The sequence below is a fragment of the Accipiter gentilis genome, chromosome 28, assembly GCF_929443795.1.
Source record: "Accipiter gentilis chromosome 28, bAccGen1.1, whole genome shotgun sequence".
NCBI classification, from domain to species: Eukaryota; Metazoa; Chordata; class Aves; order Accipitriformes; family Accipitridae; genus Astur; species Astur gentilis.
In genome coordinates this window covers 20748753-20758884 of record NC_064907.1, presented here as the reverse complement: position 1 = coordinate 20758884, position 10132 = coordinate 20748753, and the positions used below count along the sequence as shown (strand labels likewise).

Genomic DNA, 10132 nt, shown 5'->3' with positions numbered 1-10132 from the left:
GCTTTGGGCCCCACCGTGGGTGGGACGGGGTCCTGACACAGGTTCCGTGCAGCCCCCCAGCACAGCCATGCTCCCTCTGTGTGGGACTTTCCCAGTGCTGGCATGGGCCACTCCCTCAATCCAACCCCCTGTTTCCCCCCCCCGCCCCACTCTCTGCTGGGTTTGGGGTTAATTTTTTTCTTTTTTCTTTTTTCTTTTTTTTTTTTTTTTCCCCAGCATGTCATATATGGCAACCTTTTGCCTCAGTGACCTCATGTTTGGCGGTGAACCAAGGGAACTGGGTTGGGATGTGAGGCAGCAGCAGGTCCCTGGGGCTCAGGGCGTGCAGTGGGGACGCCGACAAGTGTACGGCCAGGGGACCTCCAAATCCAGTCCCCGAGTGCTGAGGTTTCCCTGGAGGAAGTAGGATAACTGGGGCAGAGCCGCTGCCTGGGGATGTTGGAGGTACAAGCGGGCTGGCCATGCCAGGGAGACACCGTGTCCCCGTCCTCCCCTGTGGGGTGACCGCCCAGAGTCCGCTCCCCCTCTTCGGGGCCAGGGGGGACATCAGGACTCTCGGATCCTTTCTGGTGGTGGTGGGACCCTGCAGCTCTTGGTCCTTATTGCTGCACCGGTGCCTTGATGTCCCTGCCCTGAGCACAGCTCAGGACCCTGCAAAGCAAAGCAAAGCAGGAGGCAGCCCAGGCACCCCGTGCCTCAGTTTCCCCACCTGCAACCTGAGTCCCCCATAGCTCTGGGGCATCTCTACTGCCTCCCCCCTGCCCCAGCTGCTTGGGGAGAGTCCCTGGTGTGGGACCATTGTCCTTAAAAAGACAGCTGGAAGTTTGGCAGCCGCTGGTTGGCCTCTGCGAGGACCGTCGGCCGCTGCGGCTCTGCTTGCCGCATGCCAAGGCTCCATCCGCAGGGGTGGCTCTGGCCCCCTCCCTGTGCTGCATTTTGGGCAGGGGGGCCAGAGGACAGCACCCACATTGCACCTTGGGGTGTCTGGGCTCATCCTGTCTCCAAAATCCTCCTGGGGAGAGGGTGAGAGCTGCGTGCACCCCGTGACACAGAGCTGGGCTTTGGACCTGCCAGTCCCAGCCCTGGGCAAGCTAAGAATTTGGGGAATGAGGGGCTTTGGGGCACTGAAAGCCCCAAAATGGGGGCAGAAATTAAAAACCCCGGGGTGAGACAGCCCAAAGGTGGCTAGATGCCGGCGAGACACAGGGGAACCGAGGCTGGGAGGAAGCAATGCACCAACCCAGTGCATTTCCAGTGTCTCGGCGATGCCAAATTCCCATCCCGGCTCTGGGATGTCCCCCATGGCAGAGCCCTGACACCCACCTCCGCCCGGGTGGGGTTTCTCCACGCTTTCCCCAGGAATCAGGGATGCTTCCACCTCCTTTTTGCCGAGACCGTCACTTATAAGGACTTGTGTCTCACTTGTTTATCAGAGCGGAGCATAAAAGGAACAGACTCACAAATGGGATGTTGCCTCCCAAGCATCCCTGCATACATTTTTCTTAGAATAATTAACCGTGCTGGGTCCTACCATCAGTCCAAGGTCAATTTAATGAAACAAAACACCTTATATGGCCATATGGCTAACACACCATCACTTAGCCTATTTAGGGTCTTTGTTTAGAGAGGATCCGCCTCTGAGGTTTCACGGGCTCGCTGGTATTTATACCAAAGGCACATCAGGACTCGGTCCCAGAGGAAAGGAACTCTCGCCTCCGCGGTGAGTACTGCCCAGCCCTGGCTTCCCTTTTCCTTGGAGGAGGGTGGAAAGGAAAAACACCCCGGGGGGGCTTTGGGGTGCCCTGGCATTTATGGGGTGACCCCAACTCGGTTTGCACAGCACGGGGTGGGGGGGGTGCCAACCCCGGCACGACCCTGCAGCCAGGGGCTTCTGTGGAGGCGATGAGAGCTGGTCTGCAGCCAAAGCGGGTCATGCTCTTCCAGAAATCCTCATGATTTTGGTTTTTTTCTTTTTGGGCTCCTGTGAGGTTTTTGCCTGCTTCCCTCTGGATTTGGGAGCGCATCCGCCGGCAGAGGTTGGGGGGTAACCCTTGGGAAGGGCTATTTTTTTCCCATTTTTGGGAAAGGATGCGAGGGCAGAGCAGCGAGGGGCTGCCGAGACAGGACTGGATGAGAGGGGCATTGCCTGCCTTCCCCCTGCCCGCTTGGCGGGCACCGGCCAGGGACGGCAAAGCCGGAGCACCCCGAGGAGCGCTGCTGCCGGTCAAGCACGGGCAGGAAGCTTTGGCACCCATTTTGGGCACCGGCTGGTGAAGAATGGAGAAGCAGCATCAGCGTGGAGCAGTACCCATGGGGGATGAGCATCACCCCGCTGCCAGCGTCGCTGCACCAGGGTTGGACCGCAGAGGATTTTGCGGGGCTGCACGTCCCCGAGGACTCTAACCTTTCCAACACCCAAAGCCGGACGTGGTGGCACGGCATAACCCTCTCCCCCACCCTTTAACGCAGTTTTCCCCCTTCGCCCCAGCTTTTCCCCCAGGTCCCCCTGAACGCCAACCGCTCCCGGCCCCACCATGTGCGAGGAGGAGACCACCGCCCTGGTCTGCGACAACGGCTCCGGCCTCTGCAAAGCCGGTTTTGCCGGCGACGATGCTCCCCGCGCCGTCTTCCCCTCCATCGTGGGGCGGCCCCGGCACCAGGTGGGTACCCAAGGCGGGGGGTGAGGGGCAGCCCCCAACCACCCCCTGCCTTGCCTTAAACACCGAAACGAGGCTAACGAGGCCATCTCTTTCGCCGGCGTTAGGGTGTCATGGTAGGCATGGGGCAGAAAGACAGCTACGTGGGTGACGAGGCGCAGAGCAAGAGGGGTATCCTCACGCTCAAGTACCCCATCGAGCACGGCATCATCACCAACTGGGATGACATGGAGAAGGTGAGACGCCTGCTGGGATGGGGAGTGGGTGCTGGCCCCGGCTTTGGTGTGGGGTAAGACCTCCATTCTCCTTTGCCCGCCCCAGATCTGGCACCACTCCTTCTACAACGAGCTGCGCGTGGCCCCCGAGGAGCACCCGACCCTGCTCACGGAGGCACCCCTCAACCCCAAGGCCAACCGGGAGAAGATGACGCAGGTAAGGTGCTGCAGGGCCCCCGGGGATGGGGACGGACCCTTCAAAACCACAGGAAGGGCTGGGGGATTTGGGGGTTTAGCGAGACGGGAGGAGCAGGCGGTGGGATGAAGCTTGGTGCGCTAATAACGGCAGAGCTCTTGGTAGCATACTCATGCGCTTGCGTAGACCCACAAGTTTCTCTGCAGCGCGTGGACCTGTGGGGTTTGCCACGCAATGCGCTCACCCACATTTTTTCCATGCAACGCACTGACCCACACGTTTTTCAGTGCAACGCAGCGATCCATGTGTTGTTCTGTGCAGTGCATTGACCCACGTGTCTGTGCAACGCAATGATCCACCTATTTTTCTGTGCAATGCAATGATCCATCTATTCTTCCGTGCAACGCAATGATCCGTGTGTTTTTCCATGCAATGCACTGACCCAGTCTCTCCAGGAAGGCACAGCCCCCGTGGGTCGGGGTAGGATACCACTGGGGACCCCCATGCTCCCCCCTAACCCGCTGCCCCTCTCACCCTCCCTCCCAGATCATGTTTGAAACCTTTAACGTCCCCGCCATGTACGTCGCCATCCAAGCTGTCCTCTCCCTCTACGCCTCCGGCCGCACAACCGGTGAGTAGGACGCGTGGCATCCTGGGGACCATCCGTGATGGGGAAGGGACCAAGCTGGCTTTGAGCCCCTTCCCTCACCTTCCCCCCTGCTTCCCAGGCATCGTCCTCGACTCCGGGGATGGCGTCACCCACAATGTGCCCATCTACGAGGGCTACGCTCTGCCCCACGCCATCATGCGTCTTGACTTGGCCGGCCGTGACCTCACTGACTACCTCATGAAGATCCTCACCGAGAGGGGCTACTCCTTCGTCACCACCGGTACGGGGCCAGGGAGGGGGGCACAGGGTGATGGGGGACCCTGCGGTTGCTGCCATGGCAGCGGGTTGAGCCTGTTTGCCATTGTCTCCCGCAGCCGAGCGGGAAATTGTGCGCGACATCAAGGAGAAGCTCTGCTATGTGGCCCTCGACTTTGAGAACGAGATGGCCACGGCTGCCTCCTCCTCCTCGCTGGAGAAGAGCTACGAGCTCCCCGATGGGCAGGTCATCACCATTGGGAACGAGCGTTTCCGCTGCCCTGAGACCCTCTTCCAACCCTCCTTCATCGGTAAGCCCACCCTGAATGGTCCTGGCTGTTCCCTAGGTGGTTGCCACCCATCTCCACCACCCCATCAGTGGGCAACCAGCTCCCATGGGTGCTCTGCAGAGGCATTTTGGGGCTCCCCCGGGTGCTTTGCACCCCAAAGCGGGGGAACAAACCCATGGGTAAACCCCTGGGTGACCCGATGGCTCTCTTGGGGACCCCTGAGGAGGCATGGGTGGGGGTCAGGGTGCTGACAGCCCCCTTCCACCCCAGGCATGGAGTCAGCTGGCATCCACGAGACAACCTACAACTCCATCATGAAGTGCGACATCGACATCCGCAAGGACCTCTATGCCAACAACGTGTTGTCCGGCGGCACCACCATGTACCCCGGCATCGCCGACCGCATGCAGAAGGAAATCACGGCGCTGGCTCCCAGCACCATGAAGATCAAAGTAGGTGGGGGGAGATGGGCAAACCACGGCCACCAAGACTCCACATCCTCTCCTGGTGCAGGTTTGGGGGAGGTGGATCAAGGGGTGCATCCTAACGGCTTGTGTCTCGGCAGATCATCGCCCCACCGGAGCGGAAGTACTCGGTGTGGATCGGCGGCTCCATCCTGGCGTCCCTCTCCACCTTCCAGCAGATGTGGATCAGCAAACCCGAGTACGACGAGGCCGGACCCTCCATCGTCCACCGAAAATGCTTTTAAGCCCCCTCCCCACCCCGCGGCGGCCCCCCCCACCTGGGCCGGGACACCCTGCTCCTCCTCGCTCCCCGCTGCTCCTCCCCACCGCCCACTGTGCATTAAAGCCTTTTCTCCAGGCTCTGCCCCTTTTCTGGGAGATTTTGGGGTGTTGGGGGGTGGGAGGGACTGGGGGGGGTGAGCTGAGGGTAACGGGAGAGGGGTGGGGGAGCCCTGACCTCATGTTGGTGCCCCTGATGTCATGCTGATGCCCTTGACCCCATGTTGATGCCCCGATCCCACGTCCATGCCCTTGACCCCACTTTGGTGCCCCCAATGTCACATGGACACCCTCAAACCCATCACCTGTCCCCATGCTGATGGGTCCAACCCTGTGGTGATGCCCTTGACCTCCTGGTGGTGCCCTCAACCCCTTGTTGATATCCCCAACCCCACGTCGATGCCCTTGACCTCACATTGCTGCCCTTGACCCTCTCCTGGGGCCTCCCCCCCAAGTCAATGCCCTTGACCCCCACATGGGTGCCCCCCCCAAGCCCGTGTTGGTGCCTTTGACCCCACACAGGTGCCCCCGCCCCCCTGTCCCCAATGTCACACTGATGCCCTTGACCCCGTGTCAATGCCCTTGACCTCACGTTGGTGTCCCGTCCGTCCCCGTCCCCCCCCATACTGGTAACCCCAACCCCACATTGCTGCCCCGCCCTGTCCCTCCTCCAGCGCTGTCGGGACATGCCGTGGGCGGAGACATATTTGCATAAATTACCATACCGTCCCCCACCCACCCACCCCCGCGCGCGCCTCCGGCCGCCGCTTCCGCGGCTGTTCCCCCCCCCACCCCCCCCGCACCCGTCCCCCGCGCGTTGACGTCACGGGGAGGCAGCGCGCGCCGCTCATTACCATGCCATTAGCATATGACGCGGGAAGGCGGAAGCGGTGGCGGGATGGGGCGGTGCGGGGCCGCCCTGTGCCTGGCCCTGGAGGGGAACATCGGTACTGGGGGGGGGGGGACACACGGGATAACGGGGGTGCCAAGGGGTGGGTCGGTGGCTTTCGGGGTGGGGGGGGCAATTTGGGGTGCGGGGGGGCTGCCCGGGAAAGGGGGGGGGGCAGGAGGAGGATTTGGGGTGCGATGGAGGTGAGGGGATTTGGGGTGCTTGCGGGGGGGGGGCGCAGCCTGAAGCCTCCCGGCGTCCAATTTAATTACTGTAATTAATTAATTATTGCAGCCCAACTGGGGGTAGGGATGGGGGGGGGACCCCCAAAAACCCACGTAATCCCACAGCAGGGGCCGGGCCAGGGGGGACACAGAGGCTCACCCTGCCCACCCACCCCCTCCGCAGCCGTGGGGAAGTCAACATTCCTGAAGCTGCTGGGTGCCACCTTCCCCGAGTGGCACTTGGTGACCGAACCCGTGGCACAGTGGCAAAAGGTGCCAGCCGGCGGCACGGCGGAGGTAACGGCGGGTACCGGTTGGCGGGTACCGGTCGAGTCTCGGCACCGTTCGGCAACCCCGCCGCGGCGGGACGACCTCGTCTCCCAGTTCTTCCTTCCTTCGTAGGCGTCTGTGGGCTCCGCCAACCTTCTCCAGATGATGTACCAGGAGCCGGCGCGGTGGTCCTACACCTTCCAGACCTTCTCCTGCCTCAGCCGGCTGAAGGCGATGCTGGAGCCGCCGCCTGAGTGGTTCCGCGGGACCCCCCGACCCGTGCGGGTTTTTGAGCGCTCCGTCTACAGCGACAGGTACCCGGCACCCCCAAATTAAAATACGAAAGAAGAGGGATGAGGGGATTAAATGGGAGAACGAGCATCTGCGCCGCTTGGGTTGTGTCCCCTGGGGTGAGCAGAGCCACCATCCCCAGCGAAGCCCGGAGTGATGCTTAATTACGGCAGTGCGCTTGTTGGATAATTTGGGGCTTCGTTATCCCCCAAATAATTTTTGCAATAACCTTCACCCTTGTCAGGCGGTGGCTTGAAGTCCCTCGGGTGATGGATGGGCTCGGTAGTGGTGGGCCACGCCGGGTGGCTGCGTGTCCCTCAACATCGCTCAGCCCCAAATTAAGGATTTCCACCTTAATTAAACACCAGCCGTTCCCAGTTGGTGCAAAAAAGGCGAAAAAAGTGGCCGTGAAGCCACTTGGGCTGGGGATGGCGTGGAGGTCCTTATGCCAGCGGTGCCGGCTGCCCTTTCCCTTCTCTCCGTCTCTTCCCAGGTACGTCTTTGCCAAGAACCTCTTCGAGGCCGGGCACCTGCAGCCGCTGGAATGGGCGATTTACCAGGACTGGCACGGCTTCCTCCTGCGGCAACTGGGGCCCCGCGCTGCCCTCCACGGCTTCCTCTACCTGCGGGCGATGCCGCAGGTGGGTGCTGGCGAGACCCCCCGCGTTCAGCGGGGAGAGGGATGCGGCCGGCGTTCGACTTCGCTCGGAGCCTGGCGAGTGCCCGGAATTACCGAAGTGTTGGGTTTTAACCATAACTCCCTGCCCTGGAGGAGTGGGGCCCGCTCCTGTGCGCATGGGAATGTCGGTGGGAGTTTTGCTACGGATCCTAGAGGGGATTTTGGGGAGGGAGGGCTGCTGCATCCTCCAGGGATGCCCGGCTGCAGTCCCTCCCCTCGGGCTGCTTTGCCGGGCGCCTGCGTCCCATTAACCTCCCGTCTCTCCCGTTAACCTCCCATCTTCCCTGCATCCCGTTAACCTCCCATCTCCCGTCTCTCCCGGTAACCTCCCGTCTCCCGTGCGGGTGCAGACGTGCCTGGAGCGGCTGCGGCGGAGGGCGAGGAGCGAGGAGGGGGGCATCCAGCTGGGGTACCTGCAGCAGCTCCACGGCCAGCACGAGCGCTGGCTGGTGGAGAAGACCACGGAGTGAGTCCAAATCCATCCCCGCCGCGCTCCCCTCCTCGGCACGCGGACCAGCTGTGGTTTTGGGGTGACCCCCCTGATTTGGGGGTTTATTTGTTTTAAGCCCATCTCTCCCGCCCTTCTTCAGGGTCCACTTTGCGGACGTGAAGCACGCGCCCGTCCTGGTGCTGGATGTGGACAAGGACTTTGAGCACGACGCAGCCGCGCAGGGCGTCCTCATGGCACAGGTGGGCACGGCCGAGGCGGCACGGCTCGGTGGCATCCCGCTGCCGGGAGCGCCGGCACAGCCATCGGAGTCGTGCCAACCTCTGAGCCTCCGCCTCATCTTCATTTTTCCATGGAAAAAATAATTTCCGCACTCTCGGTCCAAGCCGGTTTAAACCTCGGCCATCCCGGCACCATCCCGGTGCCATCCGGCGCTCTGAATTGGCTTCTCCTCGCAGGTGGAGGCTTTCGCGACGGCGCTGCGAGCCCAAACTTTGCCATCATGCCCCAACCCTCTCTGAGCAGCGGCAGCATCCCTGCCCACCGGTACCTGCGCCGAGCGGCAGAGCCGGGAAAGGGGCATCGCCGCCGCCAGCTCCGGACGAAGATCCCGACACCAAGAACAAGGGACAAGTCCTGGTCCCCGACCGCCCCCCTCGGTCCTTTTAATTTGGGCAAGGGGTGTATTTAAGGCGCTGACAGCACGGGGTGGACGGTTTAAGGTGAATAAGCGGAGGCGCAGCCGTGTGATGAGCTTCGGGGCGGCATGACGCGCTCCCCCCACGCATTTGGGGGACCAGGTTGCCGCCACGACCCTCTCCCCATCCATAGGGATCACCAGCTGGGGACGCCGGAGCTGGGGATGCTCCGTAAGGTGGATTTAATGCACTGGTTAAATTCCAATGGAAAAATCGTCATGGCTCATATTTTAGTCGCACCAACCCCCATATTTTATTATTTTATATATTTATATTTTTTTCCTTTAAATTAAAAACAAAGTGATGTCGAGCTCTTCTGTGTCTTGAACTGCAGGCGGTGGGTCGGGGTGGGCTCCAGTGGGTGCTGTTCCACGGGGGGGGATGTTGTTCCTCCACTTCTGGGGTGTTTTTGGCCAGAGCAGTGGGGGTGACCCGGGGGAGGGGGACAGTGCCCCTGGGTTTGGGGGAAAACCGTAGGGATTTGGCACCTGCTGGGTGGTGGTTTTTGCTGGGGAGGGGGTTGGATCTTTAGGGGTACCCCTTTGGGGGGGGGGGGGGGATAGGAGCCAGGACTGCCTCTGCCTTTAGGGGAGGCTGTGGTGGGGTGTGCGACCCTACATAAACACGGGTGGGGCGGGGCCATCAGGGGGCGGGGCCATCAGGGGCGGGGCGAGCACGTGTGAGGGGCACCTGCCCCGGAGGTACCGGGGGGCAGCGGGGGGGGGGGTGGTGGGGTGTGGGGTGTGTGTGTGCTGGGATGGGGGGCTGGGGGGCAGGGTTTGGGGCGGGAAGGGGGGGATTTGGGGCAGGATGTGGGGCAGCGGTTGGCGGGCTGCGGGGTGGGGGATTTGCGGGGGGGCTGTGGGGCAGGATTTAGGGCGGGGGGGGGGCGTACAGGAGCCGGGCTGCCACCCCCGGGGTTTTCTCCAGCGACCCTACAATAACAACAGAGCGGGACCCGCCCGGACCCCCACTAACGACCCTGCAATAACAACAGAGCGGGGACGCCGACACGGACCCACGGCCGCCGACCCTGCAATAACAACCCGGTATGGGCTCAGCACTGACAACCCCGCAGTAACCACCCGCCGCACCCCCCACGGCCGGCGACCCTCCCCAAAACACCCCCCCAAACCCCCTCCCCAACTCACATCACCCCCCCCACCACCCCGCTTCCCCCCCAAACCACCACCACCAGGCCCTCCCACCCTCCCCACCATTACCCCAGAGGGTCTGGCTGCCTCTGTGTCCCCCCCCCCCCCCCCCAAAAAAAAAAAACCCAAAACACCCACGACCCTTGCTTGCTGCAAAGCATTGTGGGGGGGGCACAAGGCGCTGGCCTGGAGCCCCCCGGCCGGCCGGCGGGTCCCCCCGAGCGGGCGCCTGCAGAACAAAGGAAGCAGCAGCAGCAGCAGCAGCAACGTGCAGCTCCACTGCAACACCCCCTGGGGTTGGGGGGGGGACGACAATTTGCATCTTTATTTCGACCCCACTCTTCCTTCCACCAACCCCCCCCCCCCCCCCACCACCACCCCACGCTGCCGTGCATGCACTTAGCTCCGGGTCGAACCCACCCGGCCCCCCGTTTCCAAGGGGGTGCCGTACCCCTTTTTTGCGGTAATGCTCTTTATATCTAAATTGGGGGGGTTTAGGGGGGCGGTGGTGGT

At 62.3% G+C, this 10132-nt stretch overlaps 2 protein-coding genes across 3 annotated transcripts; both read left to right on the top strand.

Annotated features, from left to right (window-relative positions):
- Positions 1 to 192: 192 nt before the first annotated feature.
- ACTG2 (actin gamma 2, smooth muscle) lies at positions 193 to 5044 on the top strand. The gene is made up of 9 exons (XM_049830681.1): positions 193 to 1720; positions 2489 to 2660; positions 2765 to 2893; positions 2979 to 3089; positions 3615 to 3699; positions 3797 to 3958; positions 4053 to 4244; positions 4494 to 4675; positions 4789 to 5044. The coding sequence occupies exons 2-9, from the start codon at positions 2535 to 2537 to the stop codon at positions 4930 to 4932; spliced, it is 1131 nt and encodes a 376-aa protein (XP_049686638.1). The 5' UTR covers positions 193 to 1720; positions 2489 to 2534; the 3' UTR covers positions 4933 to 5044.
- Positions 5045 to 5834: 790 nt separating this feature from the next.
- On the top strand, positions 5835 to 8775 carry DGUOK (deoxyguanosine kinase). Of its 2 annotated transcripts, XM_049831219.1 has the most exons (7): positions 5835 to 5913; positions 6264 to 6376; positions 6482 to 6663; positions 7134 to 7281; positions 7670 to 7785; positions 7910 to 8009; positions 8226 to 8775. In XM_049831219.1, the coding sequence occupies exons 1-7, from the start codon at positions 5835 to 5837 to the stop codon at positions 8286 to 8288; spliced, it is 801 nt and encodes a 266-aa protein (XP_049687176.1). In that variant the 3' UTR covers positions 8289 to 8775. The 2 variants fall into 2 exon arrangements, with proteins under 2 accessions (XP_049687176.1, XP_049687177.1); XM_049831220.1 differs by lacking the exon at positions 6264 to 6376 and having other exon boundaries at positions 5846 to 5913.
- The last annotated feature ends 1357 nt before the right edge of the window (positions 8776 to 10132 follow it).